This window comes from Coffea arabica, chromosome 2e, assembly GCF_036785885.1.
Source record: "Coffea arabica cultivar ET-39 chromosome 2e, Coffea Arabica ET-39 HiFi, whole genome shotgun sequence".
Classification (NCBI taxonomy): domain Eukaryota; kingdom Viridiplantae; phylum Streptophyta; class Magnoliopsida; order Gentianales; family Rubiaceae; genus Coffea; species Coffea arabica.
The window spans coordinates 1,037,206-1,055,694 of NC_092313.1; the positions used below are offsets into that span (position 1 = coordinate 1,037,206).

Here is an 18,489-nt window from a genome sequence, read left to right on the forward strand (position 1 = left end):
GCTATTTATATTTTTTTGTTTTAGCTATAAGACATTTATTTAGCTAATATGATCATTCAATTAATTGAAACATACTTCTGGTGATATAAAAAAAATGTATAGTTTTATAATTTGAGTGATTAAAAGTATGAATTTTTATTATTTAAGTCATAAAAAAATATTATTTGAGTGATTAAAAGTATAAATTTTTATTATTTAAGTCATAAAAAAATATTATTTGAGTGATTAAAAGTATAAATTTTTACTAGTTAAGTCACAAAAAAAATTTCACTATTCGGTTAATTGAGTGAATGGCAATTGCAGTTAAATAAATAGTGTAACGATCAAATAACCAAATTCTCAATAGTTTAATAACTCTTTTTGCGATTTTCTCTGTGGAAAATGAAATGAAGTAGCAAGATACTTCATTTCATTTAGTGCTAGATAATTTAGTTGAGATTTTTAAAAAAAAAAGAATTAATTCACACTGTAGTTAGTCGAATTTATTCAACAAGTTTCGTTTGAATACCAGAACTTAGGTAGATCTGATTTTCAAAAAATTCAATAACCCAAATTGTGTTGCATCACTTTTATGAGATGATGTAATATATAATTTACGTCATTGAATTTTTAAAAATCAAATTTACCCAAATATAAGTAAAAAGTTACACTAGATAATTGTCTTACAAAAAAAAAAAACATGATCCCCATGACTTCATAGAAAGGTAACACTAGTGCTAAACTCTTCATTGGTGATTGTACTACGAATAAAAAGTATAAAGTGGAATAGAAGGTATATCATAAGTTATATCAAAAGCTATATCTCTATTACTCATTTAACTAATTCTGTCAAAATAGCTTCAAAATATATCATAAGTGATGAGGGTATATCTGTCAATTCATCATCAATGATATCACAAATAGGGCCCAATAATCTGACAAGAGAGGTATCTGATATTTTGCAAAGTTCAGGGGAGGTGAGTGAGACTGTCAGAAACCTCAGGGGAGGTTTCTGAAATTATCCCATGAAATTATTAGTAAAAGATAATTATAATATTATAATATGCATATAAATTAGTAACACTGATAGGAAGTGAAACAAAATAGTGATATGAGAAAAGTGAAAAAATAGTATAAAAAATAAAAAATAAAAGAAAGAAGTGGAAAAGAAAAAACTATAGAATGGGTAAACAAAAAAGAAACAAAATAAGATAGTAAAGGTATTTTTTACCTTCAAATATCAAAGAGAGGCAAATTGTTTATTTAATGAGTTGAAGAGGATAAAGCACAAATAAAGCATAAAAGTGTAGGGGGTTAAGTGCATTTAAACATGGAATTAAGCAACGAAAAAAGGAATTTCCTTCTTTTAATACAAAAAAATCCCTATAGTTAAGCTAACATACAAAAAAGTCTCTTATGGTTTGAACTAATTTGAAACATAAACGGAAATTATCAAAACTAATGAAGGCGGACGAAATGTTACAATTACCCTAATATATGTGAGCAATAAAAGACCTTCCAACAACCATTAAGCAAACTTACAAAAAACCACCTATGGTTAAGTCAATTTACAGAAAAGTTTTCTATGGTTACATGTTACTTTTATTTATTTATTTTGTGTATAGCAATAATGTAACTTGTATTTGGAAGTTTTTATTTATTTATTTATTTATTTTATGTATACAAATAAGGTAAGTTTATTTTAAAATTTTTGTTTATTTACTTTATGTATAAAAAAAAGGTGAGTTGTATTTGGAAGTTTTGAGTTTTTTTGAAAATTTTATGAGTTCTAAGGAGTTTAATAGGTATATCAGCTAAAAATTTGAATTAGAAAATTATTTTTCATGTCAAGCAATCTCAAACTTGTTAATTTAAATGATTTTTATCAAATTTTCATATTAATTCAAATCACAAGGTACTGTGTTGCGTGTATTTCAAACTTGTTAATTCAAACGATTTTCATCGCTTTTTTAAATTAGTCCAAATCATGAGATACCGCAATATACTAAAACTATAGAGAGTTTTTCTATATGTTCGTTCTTATAATCTCAAGGGACTTTTCTATATTTTAACCTTTAATTTAAAAGAAAAAAATGGAAATAAAGATAAAACATACTGAGATTTCTAACAATATCTTGAACTTTTTTTTATTTTTTGGTTGGGAAGTCCTACCGCACTATAAAGAAAGATAACTGTGACGTAGCAATTTTGTCATCTCATAGCACCAAATCACGCTGGCGCCTCAAGGTCCTTGCACACCATTACAAAAATAATTAGGTTAAAAAAAAGCATAAATAATTAGGTTGGAAGTTTTAGAGTTGAGTCCCTCCATTTCCGAGTCCCCATGATCATTTTGCTCCCTGCTTAGGGGGATAAAAAAAAACTGAAAATAAAGCATAAACTCTTCGGTTGCGCGAGAATCACTACATCAAAAGGGTACATTGTCTCAATCCGCATTTATAAATCTCTATACATATATTGAAAAAAGGAACTAGATGGATGGAAAGCAGGGAGTTGTGGTGATCTCGATCCCCCATTAGTCTTTAGTCCTTCTCCATCCTGCCCTATTCCAATTTGTCTCCAGGACAGAAAAAGGAAATCCTTGATAAATCATTTGTTGTCCTATCCTACGTCTTTTCAGTCCTACATACCAAATTAAAGGGAAAAAAAAAAAAGAAAATTCCAAGTAGATCAGATACTTCTCTACAGCTCATCATGAGATTCATCTTCTTCTTCAGATCCAGCACCAGGGGCTCCTCCCGATCTCTGATAAACTGCTGTAACAATTGGGTTGCAAACAGCTTCCACCTCCTTCAATTTTTCCTCGTAATCCTCCTTCTCAGCGTTCTGATTATCATCTAACCAGTCAAGAGCTTCCTTAGTTGCTGTTTCAATTTTTTCTTTTTCATCAGACTCCAGTTTATCTGCGAGCTTGTCCTTGTCATTGATCTGATTTCTCATGTTGTAAACGTATGTTTCTAAGCTGTTTCTGGCATCAATTTTCTCCTTGACCTTTCTGTCTTCCTCTGCAAATTCTTCGGCTTCACGAACCATACGTTCAATTTCTTCTTGGCTCAAACGACCCTTGTCATTGGTGATTGTAATCTTCTCAGACTTCCCAGAAGCCTTGTCTTCGGCCTTGACATTAAGTATACCATTGGCATCAACCTCAAACGTAACTTCAATTTGAGGAGTTCCCCTATTCAGACAAAGGATAATTTCTGGTTAATGAAAATATAATCTCTTTTATAATCACGCACTATTTCATACCGTGGAGCTGGGGGTATTCCAGTTAAATCAAATTTCCCAAGTAGCCTGCAGTCCTTTGTAAGACTCCGTTCACCCTCAAAGACCTGCAGATGACATTAATACAATTTAAACCAGGCACCACTTTAAGAGTCCTTTTGAAAAGCAGAAAAAGAAAAAGGCAAGTGCTTTTCACGAATATCTGTAGATTTCCCACGTTTTCTTCACATGTACATGATTGCTACTCCAATGAAGAAAACAGACCTGAATGGTAACAGTTGTCTGCTGGTCCTGGTAAGTTGTGAACACTTGAGATTTTTTGGTTGGGATAACTGTATTCCGAGGAATCAACTTAGTCATCACTCCTCCAACAGTTTCAATACCCAGAGTGAGGGGAGCCACATCCAAGAGAAGAATATCTGATCAACAAAACAAAAGACATTAACATTCGAGTAACAGAATCAATTTTCAATTACTGCTTCTCCATAATTTTAGCTAAAATATGTAATGTCCATTTCCCATTTGCCTGAAAGGTCCAGAAAGAATACCTTTGGTTTCATCACCTCCCTCTCCACTCAGGATTCCTCCTTGTACAGCAGCACCGTAAGCAACTGCTTCATCTGGATTCACACCCTTGTTGGGCTCCTTCCCATCAAAGTAATCCTTTAGAAGCTGTTGAACTTTTGGAATCCTGGTGCTTCCACCAACGAGAACAATTTCATCAATCTGGTGTTTCTCCAAACCAGCATCCTCCATGGCTTTCTTAACAGGTCCCATGGTCTTTCTGAATAAATCATTGTTCAACTCCTCGAAGCGAGCTCTGGTAAGTGGCTCAGAGAAATCGACACCGTCAAAGAGTGACTCAATCTCAACACGGACCTGATGCTGGCTGCTCAAAGCTCGTTTAGCACGCTCACTCTCTCTTCTCAGCTTTCCAAGAGCTCTGTTATCCTTACTGATGTCCTTCCCGTGCTTCTTCTTGATCAATTTAATAAAGTACTCCATGACCCTTTGATCAAAATCCTCACCTGCAAGATGTTTACAAAATGAACACATAAAACAGAGCAATGCTAATCTCTAGTCAAGAGTTTCTAATCTTATGCATTGTCGAAATCTCTCCTGATTAGTTCGAAATCATGAGTTCAAAATAGCCTGTACCTCCAAGATGAGTATCTCCATTTGTTGCTAGAACCTCAAACACGCCATTATCGATGGTCAATATACTAACATCAAAAGTCCCACCACCAAGGTCAAAGACGAGGATATTCTTTTCACCACCCTTTTTGTCCAAGCCATAGGCAATGGCAGCTGCTGTAGGTTCATTAATAATCCTTGCAACATTTAATCCAGCAATGATACCAGCATCCTTGGTGGCTTGCCTCTGGGCATCATTGAAGTAAGCTGCAGTTTGCAGGAGGATACAATTTATTAGTATGTGAACAATCAATCTAGAGTCTAAAATATGACAAGCTAAAATATTCTGTTCAATGAGTTCCACCAACCTGGGACGGTAACAACAGCATCCTTAATTGGCTTTCCAAGGTATGCTTCAGCTGTTTCCTTCATTTTTATGAGAACCATAGCACTGATCTCTTCTGGACTAAAGACCTTCTTCTCTCCATCTTTGATCTTTACTTCAATATACGGTTTTCCATCCTTGTTCACAATCTTGTATGGAACAAGCTTCATGTCTCTCTGAACTTCTTTATCCTCAAATCTATTTGAAGTAGCAGGATTGCAAAATTAAAGTGAATGAATATACTAATAACGTGTCTAAACATGAACAAAAAATGAGAAAAAAGTAAACATTACTTTCTGCCAATAAGTCTTTTGACATCAAAGATGGTCCTCTCGGGATTAACAGCTGCTTGGTTTTTTGCAGCCTCACCAATTAATCTCTCGCCATCAGTGAAGCCGACCCACGAAGGGGTGATGCGGTTACCTTGGTCATTTGCTATGATTTCAACGTGCCCATTTTTGTAAACACCAACACATGAATAAGTTGTTCCAAGATCAATCCCAATAACCGTTCCTAATTTGGCTGCTTCCTCTTTCGCAATGGAGAATGCAAAAAAACTTCCTGTTCAAAACAAGCCGCCAGAGTTTACACAACGTGTTCCAATTGTGTAGGAACTCCAGGTGTAAGAAACTGGAAATCCTACAATTGTGTGTCAGCCTAGTCTAAGCTTCTTTTCATCCCTCTCAAATTCAACTTAGATCGATTCAGGCCACAGCCTAACTCCAAGTGTCGGTTTTCAACTCAATACAATAATTACTACATCTAACTCTTAACTCTCTTCAGAGTTGGTTGCAAGGAAAGTGTTTAAAACCATTCAATCAATTTGAGACGGGAGAGGCCATTGATATTAAAAAGAGGACTAAAATTACGGCATTCAATTGTCCTCCATCAAGATCATGCAAGCACAAACTTTCTTTTAATCCACATAGAGAAACGAGAAAACCAGCTACTCATATAAGCATAAAAACAGATCTGAACAAGATATTTATATTTATCAAATTGCTGACATCAACGCTAAGTCCAAGGCAGATATGACAACACCGGAGACAGAACACGTTAAAGTGCGATTTAATTAATCACATGCCCGGCACCGTTAATTAGAGCAATCACTGCGTAAACTCTCAAATCACGAATTTCCTAGAGATGCAGTTTTAACATTTCTGAGTTTCAACTCCAAAACATCAAACCAAAAAAAAAAAAGTAGAAACGTAAGTAACAGTCTCCTACTCACCGAAGAATAAGATTCCGAAAACGATCAAGGATGCGCGTCTTGTCCACGCACCAGCCATTGCCGCTAAGCTAAGTAACCCGGCCGGCGATGCGAGAATTTTAACAGCAAAAAAACAAATGCCTATAGGAGAAGTGGAGAAGGGGCCGCTCGCAGATGGAGAAGTGGAGAGTGGAGACGAGAGGAGGGACATAGGGAAGCTTTATATTTTTTTAACCTTTTTGCGGGTGGGTGCATTTGAATGAATGTTTGACTGATGTGTAATTGTGTCACAGCTGTTGACGTGGACCAATGGGATTTCGTATATGACATGTTGGAGCCAATCGGCTTGATCCTCATGTTGGCCCTCGCGTTGGGTTGATCTTAGCCGCTAGTTCTGGTGTTTGTTGTTAATTGGCTAATTTGGCCCTCAAAGTTTTTTGGACGTCCTCGTCGCTCGCTTGTTCTAGAAAGTTCGTGCCAATGATTTTATAAAATGAAAAAGTTTTAGCAGCTAGGGACTGTTTGTTTGAACTGAAAATATTTTCCAGGAAATAATTTTCGGATTTTCTAGTGTTTGGAAACAGAAGATGCTAGGAAAATATTTTCTAGTGTAAAATGTTTTACGCTACAAGATGTAAACAGACTTTCGGAACAGGACTTATGAAGTTTCTCGGCCATTTCAGCATTTACCTATCAAGATATTCATAACAAATAAGATATACCAATACTGCAATCATCGTTAAAAATTCATTCTCGCGTCTATTACGAAAAACCCCGGCCCCGTTTGGATTTGAGAGTTTTTCATCTACAATGCTACAGTAAAAATTTAACAAAAACAACTTAAAAAACACCATATCCAAGCAAATATTTTAAAAACAACTCCAAATATACAAAAAATATATTAATATATATATTAATATATAAATATTATATACAAAAAAATATATTTTGTTTAATAAATATATAAATACATATATAAATATTAATACAAAAATTAATATACAAAAATATTTTTATATATAAATATTATATACAAAAATATATTTTGTTTAATAAATATATATTTATATATAAATATTAATACAAAATATATATATATATAATTAAATATATTTACATATATTTATAAATATATTTATATTTTATTTATTTAAATATATATATATTTAATTATATATATTTATATAAATAATATATTTATATATATTTATATAAATTTATAAATATTTTTATTTCAAATATTTTTATAATATGTAAATTAATATACATATTAATATGTATATTTTGATATTTATATTTCAATTATTAATATGTATAATATATATATTATATCAATTGAAATAAATATTATATTTTTATATATAAATATAAATATTTTGTTTAAAATATATTTATATTTATTTAAATATAAATATATATCTATATATATTTATATAAATATTTATTTATTTATATATTTATATAAATATGTAAATATATTTATTTCAAATTTGTTTTATAATATGTATATTAATATATATTAATATGTATATTTCAATTATGTATATTTTATTATATATATAAATTATATTAATATTAATATGTAATTTAAATTATGCATATTAATGTGTATATTATATATATTATATCAATTGAAATAAATATATGTATTTATATATAAATATTAATATTTGTTTAAAATATATTTATATATATTTATATAAATATATAAATATATACATATCAATTTTGTTTTATAATATGTATATTAATATATATTTGTATATGCATAGTAAATATATAATAATATACATATTAAAAAATAAAATTGAAATAAAAATATTATATATATAAATAAATAAACATTAATATATAGAAATAGAGCCAGTATATATTTAAAAAGAATCTCAACAAAATTCTAAATTATAAAAAATATTCAAAAAAATATTTTAAAAATACCTCTAAAAACAATCCAAAAACATCTACAGTAAAAGTTTTTCATATATAAAGTTACAGTAAAGTTTTTAAAAAACACTTCCAAAAACAGCTAATCCAAGCGGAGCCCCCATTATCAGCCACTATTCCCTCCTCCTCATCTTTGCCAATTTTACCCTTTTTCTCCCGTGGATCCCTGATAGGACCAAAGTACAAAACACCTCGGTCCATCCTGATCTGGGAGAATTCGCCCTGGTCATCCCATGATGAGAGCTCACTTCCGCCATGGGTGAGGGGCAGGAGCGGTCATTAGCTCCTGAACTGTTCACGGCCAGATTTTGGCCAAAAAAAAATGTGCGGTCCAGATCACTAGTTGTACATCGATTTTCACAATATGTGTAGGGCCCGCAAAATTTTGTACTAAAGTTACACGTTGTGCAAACAAAGTTAAGCTGTGTGCAACCAAAGTTATGCGCTGTTGAAAATGATCAAAACCGCCAGAAACGGTTGCACCTGTCCATTGTCCCTTCAGCCATATCCTTAACCCAGAACGACGGACGCCTCTGCGAATGACGTGACCAATGACTGATGGATTGATGTGACTGTCAACCATCCTATTATCCAATAATACATCTGTCACTGCCGTCCTAAACTGTCCTATGACAACCGACAACCAGACTTCATCATTTTTTTAGTAGACCTCTTTAGTATATAAACTCGCTTCTCTGTCCACTTGAGGTACACAATCTTTGATCTAATATACGCAACTCCCAAACAACCTCTGACTTTGGCATCGAAGTGAGACCGGGAGACATAGTTCCGACTACTTCTTATTTTGCAGGTGAGCTCGTCTCTTGGATATCTCGACTCTCTTACCAGAAATTTGCCTTGTCACCTCCTATGCTAGCATAAACAATGCATCCATGGAGATGTTGAAAATTTATGCCAAGAGCGGGTCTTGACAAGTTTTTGGGTGAGGAAAATCTAGAAAAGTGAAGGAGATAGAGTGGAGGAAGACTTTTGTGCAGGAAGGTTTGTATCAGAATTCAAGAGCTACTTTTCCATATGATGATTGATCAATTATAAGGTTTTAATTATTGAAGCAATTTCTGAGTAGAAATTTTTTTAGAATTTATAGATCCTTTTATCTGTAATCAAAAGATCACAAATTGATCTATATAAATAAGATTTCATGTTCTCTAAATAGTTATTAACAGTTAGAAACATGTCTGAAATTGTATCTCTTCAAATGATGGTTGAAACCTGAAAAGTTGCGAATGAAATGCAGAAAGCACTTTTAGAATTCTGCTCAGATTTTTAATATTTGAAAATATTCCAACAAAAGGTACATATAAGGTGGGGAAGGTTTGATTCATTTTATCAGAGAGACTCCAAATCGTATAAGATTAAGAAAGAAGTTCAAAAAATCAAATCAAGTAGCTTAGCCCTCGCTAATGTTTGGACTGGATCTAATGTTCCTGCACCTGGAGCTAGTGCTGTTAATCGAGCCGAGTCGAGCCGAGTATCTGAACGCCGAGCTCGACTCGTGACGAATTCGAGCCAAGCTCGAGCTCGCTCGTTAGCGCTAACGAGCCATAATATGCACTCGAACTCGACTCGAAAAAAGGAAATGTGACTCGAACTCGAGCTCGAGCTCGACTCGTTTATCACAAACGAGCCAGGCTCGGACGAGCTCGAGCTCGAAATATCTATCCGAGCTCGAGGCTCGATTTCGAGGCTCGAGGCTCGATTTTAGACTCGAGTTCGAAGCTCGAGACTCGATTTTGAGGCTCGATTTCAAAATTCAACAATCAGTTATTACGAAGTCCTGCTCCAGCATATCCAGATTTAGGCTATCCAAAATCAACAAAAAATATTAGGATTGGCAACCAATGCCATTCACATTCAACAATACACAAACTCTAACCACATTTCATCCAAGACAAATAAGACCATAACATCCATGATCCATACAACACAAACTCCAGGGACTGCAGTCAACAAATACACAAACTACAGTCTAATTCCATATGAGACAACATTCATAAGAGCCAATATACCATAACAGGTTTTGTCCAGCCAAATAAACGCACAAACTACAACTAAATAACCATGTAAAACACTGCTACATAGCTTAAAAATTGTCCAACTTCAAACACCTGACAAGAAAAAGTACAACCCCTTCAGAAATCACAAGAAAAAGCACAGCTTCACAAGTCCAGCTTTACAAATCACAAGAAACAGCATCACATATTCCAGAAAACAGCCTTCAAATGTCCGGAAGATCAATTTCTTCAATTGTAGATGATTCGGAAACATCGAGTGGTTCCTACAAAACGAAAACAAGAAAGTTACAACTCCTAGCAAGATAAAATGAGCTGCCAAAATAAATAACTAATAGAGTATATATTTTACTTACACGAGACTTGTTTTTTAACCCATGAAGATTGCGGATCCAATCATTCCCACAAAGTAGCATTTGAACCGTTTCAACGGACATAGAAGCACGCCTATCATCGATTATTCTACCACCAGCACTGAAAGTAGATTCGGACGCCACGGTTGTAACTGGAATAGCGAGTATATCACTTGCCAATCTTGACAATATAGGAAACCTCCACCTTTCCCCTTTCCACCAACCCAAGACATCAAGATTTGCATTTGCATCACAAACATATCTGCCCTCTTCCAAATAGACATCTAAATCTGATTTTTCAGGGGGAGCCTTGTCAATTTCACTAACAATCATCTGAAATTTTTCTTTCCCAGTTAGAACATTAACTCCAAGCTTTTTAGCAGCCCCTTGAGTAGATTTACTTGAAATTTCCGAATGTTTTCTTTTTCCAGCTTCCCTTGGTGGTTCCTCACTATGAGATGAGATGTAAGCATCCACATATTCATTATAAAGGTCATAAAGAATGCATCTCATCTCATCAATGTACCTAGGGGCTGCAACTTCTCCATAAATAACTGGGAAAGTATGATTAACAAGGACCATTTTGTACCTCGGATCAAGAATAGCACCCAAAGACATCAAAACATTGCTTTCACCCCAATACTTGTCAAATTTTAGTGCCATACTTTCAGCCATAAACCTAATATGATCAGAAAAATCGAGAGCTTTTTCATTTAATAGCTCTTTAATCCTATACAACTCTACAAGAAAAAGGTTAGCTGTTGGGTAATCGGATCCAGAAATAATATTGGTGATCTCATAAAAAATACCCAAAAATTTACATACTTCTTCAACTTTCATCCATTCAAACTCACTTGGGACATAGTGAAACCCAGGATCAATGTCCCCATACCTGGGAAATACATCCCTAAACTCTAGAGCTGAAGCCAACATCAAATAAGTGCTGTTCCACCTAGTTGGGCAGTCCAAAATGAGCTTTCTAGAAGGCAATTGAAGCTGTTTTTTTATTTTGGCAAATTCATTGAGGCGAGACTCTGAATTTTTCAAATATTTAATCCCCTCTCGAACAACATCAATCACATCAACAATTTGATTAAGCCCATCTTGAACAAGCAAATTAAGTATATGGGCACAACACCTAACATGAAAAATTTTTCCTCCAATGCTCAACCTTTTTCTTAGACAGAAATCCTCTTTAACTCTCCTAATGCATACATCATTATAAGAAGCATTGTCCACAGTGATAGTAGAAACCTTATTTTCAATCCCCCACTCAAGAAAACACTTACTTAACGCATCAGCAATAATTACACCCGTGTGAGGAGGTGGGACATTACAAAAATTTAGAACCCGTTTTTGCAACACCCAATCACTATCAACAAAATGCCCAGTCACAACCATGTATTGAATTTTTTGACCAGATTTCCACAAATCTGTGGTTATACTAATCCTATTGGCACCTTTTAAGATATTTCTCAGCCTTCTCTTTTCAAGCATGAAAGCAGTCACACAATCTTCCTTTACTGTTTGCCGGTTAATCTTTTTATAAAATGGAGATACAGCTTTCATGAACTTGTTAAAAACAACATGATCCAACATAGAGAAGGGATACTCATGTACAAGAACCATATGAGCTGCTAACTCTCGTACTTTAGCATGATCATAAGAGAAATTAGTTATAGAAGTTATACCATCCGAGGGGCCTTCGGTAAAGGATAACACTTGCTGCCTCTTTTGATTTTCCTCTCCAACAGCCAGCCTCTTTTGTAGGCAATTTTTGAGATGACGCTTGTGTTGAGAAGTAGCTCCAGATGGATTTTTGACAAATAGTTCTTTGCAGTGATTACACTGCACTTTCAATGTTCCATCAGGCTGTTTTACTATAGTCATATCCTCCCATATTGTTGACTTCTTTTTCCGTTGTTTTTTTTCAAACGGATTTGCTCCTTCAACAGCACCTTTTTCCCCTGTTTCTGTTCCTTCATTCGGCTGATCTAAGTGATCTAAGTCCAGCTCTTCTTCGCTCATCTCATCAGCATTAGACTCCACCTCAAGTTCTTGTTCGACAGCTTCATTTTCAACCTCCATAATTGGACTTGTTGACGATCCTTGGTGACTGTACATACCTATTATTTAAAAGGAAAAATATACTTGAGTCAAGTCCATAAGGAACATATGCAGGAATATAGTGAAGAAACGCTATAGTGAAGAAATCAGTAAAATTAAAATACAGAGTCCTTAAAAGAGGGGAAAGGCAAAAAAGAAAACAATAAAAGAGACAAAAAAAAAGTAAAAGGGAAAAGCGAAAGCAGAAGCACAAGAAAATGTCTCATAACATTAACAGCAAGGTGCTGGTTTAAGTAAGGCATCCAGGATAATCTTTTCCACACAAGAAAACACATTCACACTCCATGAGAAGTAGTAAAAGTTCATAAAAATAGGGGCCTGCAAACAAAATTTTTTTTTTGAGGAGTGCAAAATGGCCAGTTATATATCTTTCTTTCACAGGAACTAGTGTATCCCCTAATCATTCTTCTTACCAATCAACAAGCTTTTGCAATTACTGCAAGAACATTTCAAAGTGTACACTTGTTTTTATGAAAAAAAATGGCCTAAAGAGCTCCAAAAAGATTATATTCATGACCACATTAACCTGCTTTCCCTGCCTATCCAAACCTGCCCCCATTCCCACTCCAAAAGAAGAGCAATGATTACTTAAAACTTATCCAAGAGAAATCAAGTACAGTATTACAAATGAAAGTACTTCAAGACGTACACAAAAAGTTCAAGACATAACTCATATTATCCATAATTCGCATTCCCAAAAAAAAAAAAAAACCGCACAACATAGAATCAAGTTCCATATGTTGAGAATCAGACATAGCTTAGTGGTTAAGGATCTTTGTCCCTGCTTCGTTTTTCCAACCCCTCTCTTTTATAATTAACCTACGAAAAGAGACGAGACTTACCAGAAATCACGAAGGATTAGAGAAACCAGTCAAATTGGACTGGTTTTTGGCCCTGGCCGTGGACGGGGTTGTTAATGGCAGAAAACAGAGGCTGTGGGCGGCAGTGGAGGCAGAGGTTGCTGTGGAGTGCGGCTTGCTGTGGAGTGCAGGGTTACGGTGTTGCGGGGTTGCGGGCTGCGGGGTTGCGGGCTGCGGGGTTGCGGTGTTGCGGGGCTGCGGGGGTTGCGGGGCTGCGAGGTTGCGGAGCTGCGGCGTTGCGGGGCTGTGGGTGCGGCTGTGGGTTACTGGTTGCCGGTTGCGGGGTTGCTGGGTGCTGGGTGCTGGGTGCTGGGTGTTGGGTGTTGCGGAGCTGTGGGTTACTGGGTGCGGTGTTGCGGGGTTGCTGGGTGCTGGGTGCTGGGTGCTGGGTCTTGGGTGTTGCGGAGCTGTGGGTTACTGGGTGCGGTGTTGCGGAGCTGCGGCGTTGCGGGGCTGTGGGTGCGGCTGTGGCCTGTGGGTTACTGGTTGCGGCCTTGCGGGGTGCGGCGGAGAGGGAGAGGCAGAAATGAAGAATGAGAGTATGAGACGATGCAATATCAACCCTAGTCCAAATTTCTACCTGTTGACTGCTAAAATGACACAAATACCCTTCTTTGTCGAGCTCAACCGAGCTACTCGATAAAGAATCGAGTTCGAGCTTACTCGGCTCGATAACTAAACGAGTATTTGTCGAGCTCGAGCTCGGCTCGTTAATTGAAATTAACGAGCCGAGCTCGAGCCTTATCGAGCCGAGCCTTAACGAGATTTCGAGCTACTCGTTTCGCTTAACAGCTCTACCTGGAGCTAATCGTTAGATAGCCCGGAAGAACCACTTGCTTCAACTATGCCAAATCTAGGGTTAGAAAAGAACGCACACTATATTGCTATCAAAGCCCAACATCTAAAACAAATTAAAACCGGTTGAAGAGGTGATTTTTGGTGGGTAGTTGAACCGACCAGAATCAGGCTCCTCTGAGATGAAATGAGGTGTATCCTCGTGTCCGAAGTGAATGGCGGGGCTTCTCCCCTGGGATCACTCCGATGATCAAGTTAGTATGAGAACGAGAGAAAAGCAGTAGTATTGTCAAATGAACAGTATGCTTACTTGTTGGGAGTGTGTGGGGTATTTATAGAGTGGGAGTGGAGGTCAGGACGGAGGGTTCATGCTGGTGGGACCCATGTCCTGACATTACGGCTCTGTTTCCTGCCAGGAGGCCTGACTCTGACACTGTAGCCGCCTGGGCTGGATGACGGGGGTCCTGCGCAGTAGTCATTAAGATCACCCAGTGCTTTTCAGATAAAGCACTGGTCCTGGGTGTTGTCAGGGGTGTTGACATCATCAGCGTCTAGCCGAGGTGGTAGCAAGGGGTGCAGAGGTCATCCAAGTAGGAGACCATGGATCGAGCCGAGCTCAGGGTCCGGATCGGGGAATGGCTGTGTTCGTGTAGGAGACGAAACGAGGTCACCTCGGCAACAAGGTACGGCCGAGGTGAGCACCCTCAATAAGCCCCCCAAGCCTCGGGAGCTCCGGGCTAGGGAGGTGCCGAGGCTTCCTTGTGCCGAAGTCATGAAGAGTCGGGGTCCCGAAACTACTCCGGAAGATGCGGGGACGGGACACGTGGGCGAGTCAGTTGACAGGACGTGGCACTGGTAACCGTCGCGTCGTGAAGTAGTGGGACGTTTCGTGCAGAGGGAGTGTCAGTTGAAAGGACGAGTCATTAATGAGGAGAGAGAGAGGCACGTCCTTTTGAATTCGAACGTGGTTGCCTTTTCGCATTCTTGCCGCCTCTTCGGATTCCCCCCGACTCCCTATAAATAGGGGATTCTTTTCATCGCATGGCCCATCACTTTCTTTCTCAGCCTCAGACTTGTAAAATTCTTGAGCGTTGCCGAGGTCAGTCCTGCCAGTCGAGATATCAACCGAAGTCATCCATTTCGTCAGATTCCGTAGTCAACAGTAAGTATCTTTCTTTTCATCTCATCATTCACTCATGGCCAAAACGGCTAAAACCCACAAGAAAACTGTGAAGCCGAGCTACCAGGCCGAGGAGGTGCCGGACACTTCGGAAGAGGCGACTTCATCCAACTCCACGGGGTCGGCACCTACCGATGTGGGGGGATCGGCCGAGGAAGAAGTGGCTGGGACAGCATCGGGGTCAGAGTCATCAGAGATGAGCGAGGGCGGTTCCGATGTCGAATACGACACCAACCTCGGAACTGCAATACCCCACGACGAAGGGGTGCTGGAGCCCGTTGCCCCAAGAAATGCTGCCAACCTGGACTTCGGCAAGATGCCGCAGTTTAGGAGCCGAATGGGAATGGACAGGGGTAGGAAGGTGATAAGGAAGTATCCCTTCAGGCCGGGGTATCTCATCACCTCGCCCGGGCCGAATGATTCGGCCGAGAATCCCCCCATGGGCACTGTGGCCATCTACCTTCAGCAGTTGGAGGCCGGGCTGAGGATGCCGACGTCAAGATTCTTGCGGGACGTGCTCCGTCACTTCGGCGTAAGAATCACCCAACTCGTCCCAAACGCGGTCCGCATCCTCGTAGGTTTCGAGATGCTGTGCCGACATCAAGAGGTGACCCCGACCGTGGACCTCTTCCGCCGATGTTACACCTTCAAGGCACATGGGACAGATAAGGGATGGTTCTTTGTCTGCAACCGGAACAAAACCATCCCGAAACTAGTCATCGGCGCCCCTCTTCAATAAAGAACTGGAAGCGTGACTTCATATTAGTCTCGGCCGTGGACTTCCCACGGGGTTTTTGGTGGAGGCCTATCAAATCGAAGGCCGACCCTTCCGCGGGGGATCATGAGGAGGAGTCCTTCCAGAAATTGATGGGGTCCGGACTTCGGATCTTCAGCTGGGACCACCCCGAGGCCGTGCTGGTCGATGGGGGAATTAGCCGAGCTTTGATCCCTCCTGACAGAACTCCCCTCATTTCCACAAAACTTAAGATACCTTGTAATTTTCTTTCATAGCTTTGTTTTCACTTCGGCTAAGGCATATGATAATATTTGTTTCTTGTGCAGTGACTAAACTGTCCGACATCATCACATCGGGTTCGGGGGCCGAAGTGGCAAAGAGGTCGAAAAGGAAGAGCTCGGGCGAGATATCGGCGTCTCCGCCCAAGAAGAAATCGCAAGGGCAGCCCTCTAAGACCTCGGTGGAGAAGACCACCCCCACCACGGCAGCCCAGAGCAGCTCGGCTGCTGCGGCCACAGGGTCCACCTCTTCGGTGCCCAAAGGGGTGCCAATAGGGGTGACCACGGCACGTCCACCTCCACATGGCCGAGGCAAACAGTTGAAGTCTCCGGTCAACGCGGTGACGGCGTCCTCACTATGGAACCGTTACCAAAGCCCCCCGGTGTTTTCTGGGAAAGAGAAATCTCACCCCGGCGAGCATTGGTGTCCGGACTGGTCGCTCAAGATCAACGACCGATGCAGCCACCCTCGGGTTGCACAAGACCTGGTGATGCAGTCCACCTTGCCGAGAGACTTGAATTTCACCAGGAAGCTGACTCCGGCCGAGATGCTCCAAAGCGTCATGGTGACCACGGCCTCCAACACAGCCTTTGTAGCCGAGATGGCACATCGGTACTGTGAGTTGCTTGAGGAGCAAGACACCGGCAAACTGCAAGATCAGATTGCCAAGCTGAAGAAAAAGCAGGTAGTGTCTGAGTCCGAGAAGTCCGAACTTCAGAGACGGCTTCAAGAGGCCGAGACTAAGGAGGAGGAGGCCGAGGCCACTATCTATAGCCTGAGGTCGGCTCTAGAGGAGGAGCAGAAAAGGTCGGAGGAGGCGAAGAAGACCCATGAGCAGGCTCTCGAGAGCGCGAGGACCTCGGCTGTAGAGGATTTCCGGAGGTCCGAGACCTTCATCGGGGACCTCGGCCAGCTGACGAGGCCGACCTTCATGCTAGGCTTCACATCGGCCATAGACGAGGTAGCAGCTCATCTACCCTCTGAGGCTTTGGAGTCCTTGAGGAACAGTGCCAACTATAACGAGGACTCCAAGGAGCTGTGCGATCGGATGGCCGAGGGTATCCAAGCTGGAAGGAACTTGGCCGAAGTCCAGGATGAGTTCAACAAATGGTTAGCTGAGCTCGATGAGGTGTTCGAGGAGGAAGAAGGAGAGGACACTGGGGGTGGCGTCGGAGAGGAGGCTGCCGAAGAGCAAGGAGGTGGTGGAGAAGATATTCACCCCGGCGGGGGGGCAACTGGCCAAGAGGGAGCCGAGGTTGAAGCTTAGTCATAGGGTCTTAAGTGGAAATCCGAGGTGGGAGATGATTAGCAATACTCCTGACCTCGGTCTTTTGTATTCTTCTTGTAATGCCTTTTCATCTTTCAATGAAACATTTTTCTTCTCAGTTCGGCTCTTTTAATTTCATGCTTGCTTCGTCCCCTGTTTGTCCCCCTTATTTTTTAATAACAGATGTGTGGCACAATCATATTGAAAAATAACAAAGCAGCTGAAGTGATAACTTAGTAAAATTTTCAAGTAACTTCAGCCTGAGGTTCTCGGCGTGCCAAGTCCTCGGCACTAGAGAGCCATCTCGGTAGCTCAATTTGCAATACCCACTAGGACTAGATTCCACAAGTCGGTAAGGCCCTTCCCATTTCGGGCTCAATTTCCCTTGCGGTTCAGCTCGGCTGACCGAGTTTTTTCTAAGCACCAAGTCTCCTGGCAGGAATCGCCGATGCTTGACGCGGGCATTGTAGTAGTGGGCCAGGGTGTTCTTGTAGGAAGCAATCCGAGCTGAGGCAATGTCCCTTTTCTCGTCGACGAGGTCGAGATCCAACTGTCTCTCTTCTTCGTTCACCTCGGCTACATAGGCTGTCAGCCGAGGACTGGGTGTAAGGATCTCAGCAGGGATGACAGCCTTAGCTCCATAGGTCAAGGAGAAGGGGGTCACTTGCGTGGAAGACCTCGGCGTGGTCCGATATGACCACAGAACACTGGGGAGTTCCTCCACCCACGATGATCCAGCTCGGTGTAGTCGGGTCTTGAGGCCATGCAAGAGAGTTCGGTTGAAATTTTCTGCCTGACCATTGGCCTGAGGGTGGCCTACCGATGTAAAATGTTGTTTGATGCCGAGGTTCTGGCATCAAGCCTTAAATGGGTTCTCGGCAAACTGCCTTCCATTGTCCGAGATGATGATCTTGAGGTATGCCGAAGCGGCAGATAATACATTTCCAAAAGAATTTTTGAA

The 18,489-nt window shown here is 39.8% G+C and overlaps 2 protein-coding genes across 3 annotated transcripts; both read right to left on the minus strand.

The window, feature by feature from the left end:
• Positions 1-2,369: 2,369 nt before the first annotated feature.
• On the minus strand, positions 2,370-6,158 carry LOC113729908 (luminal-binding protein 5). Its single transcript, XM_027254230.2, has 8 exons — positions 5,976-6,158; positions 5,038-5,305; positions 4,728-4,942; positions 4,384-4,626; positions 3,774-4,253; positions 3,490-3,644; positions 3,250-3,332; positions 2,370-3,178 (listed from the first exon to the last, which is right to left on the minus strand). Exons 1-8 carry the CDS (start codon positions 6,031-6,033, stop codon positions 2,683-2,685), a joined length of 1,998 nt encoding a protein of 665 aa, XP_027110031.2. The 5' UTR covers positions 6,034-6,158; the 3' UTR covers positions 2,370-2,682.
• Positions 6,159-9,731: 3,573 nt separating this feature from the next.
• Positions 9,732-13,420, minus strand: LOC113729909 (zinc finger BED domain-containing protein RICESLEEPER 2-like). 2 transcript variants are annotated; one of them, XM_072077995.1, is made up of 3 exons: positions 13,254-13,409; positions 10,288-12,410; positions 9,732-10,197 (listed from the first exon to the last, which is right to left on the minus strand). In XM_072077995.1, the coding sequence occupies exons 2-3, from the start codon at positions 12,406-12,408 to the stop codon at positions 10,138-10,140; spliced, it is 2,181 nt and encodes a 726-aa protein (XP_071934096.1). In that variant the 5' UTR covers positions 12,409-12,410; positions 13,254-13,409; the 3' UTR covers positions 9,732-10,137. The 2 variants fall into 2 exon arrangements, 1 of the variants encoding a protein (XP_071934096.1); XR_003458249.2 differs by lacking the exon at positions 10,288-12,410 and having other exon boundaries at positions 13,254-13,420.
• Between the last annotated feature and the right edge of the window lie 5,069 nt (positions 13,421-18,489).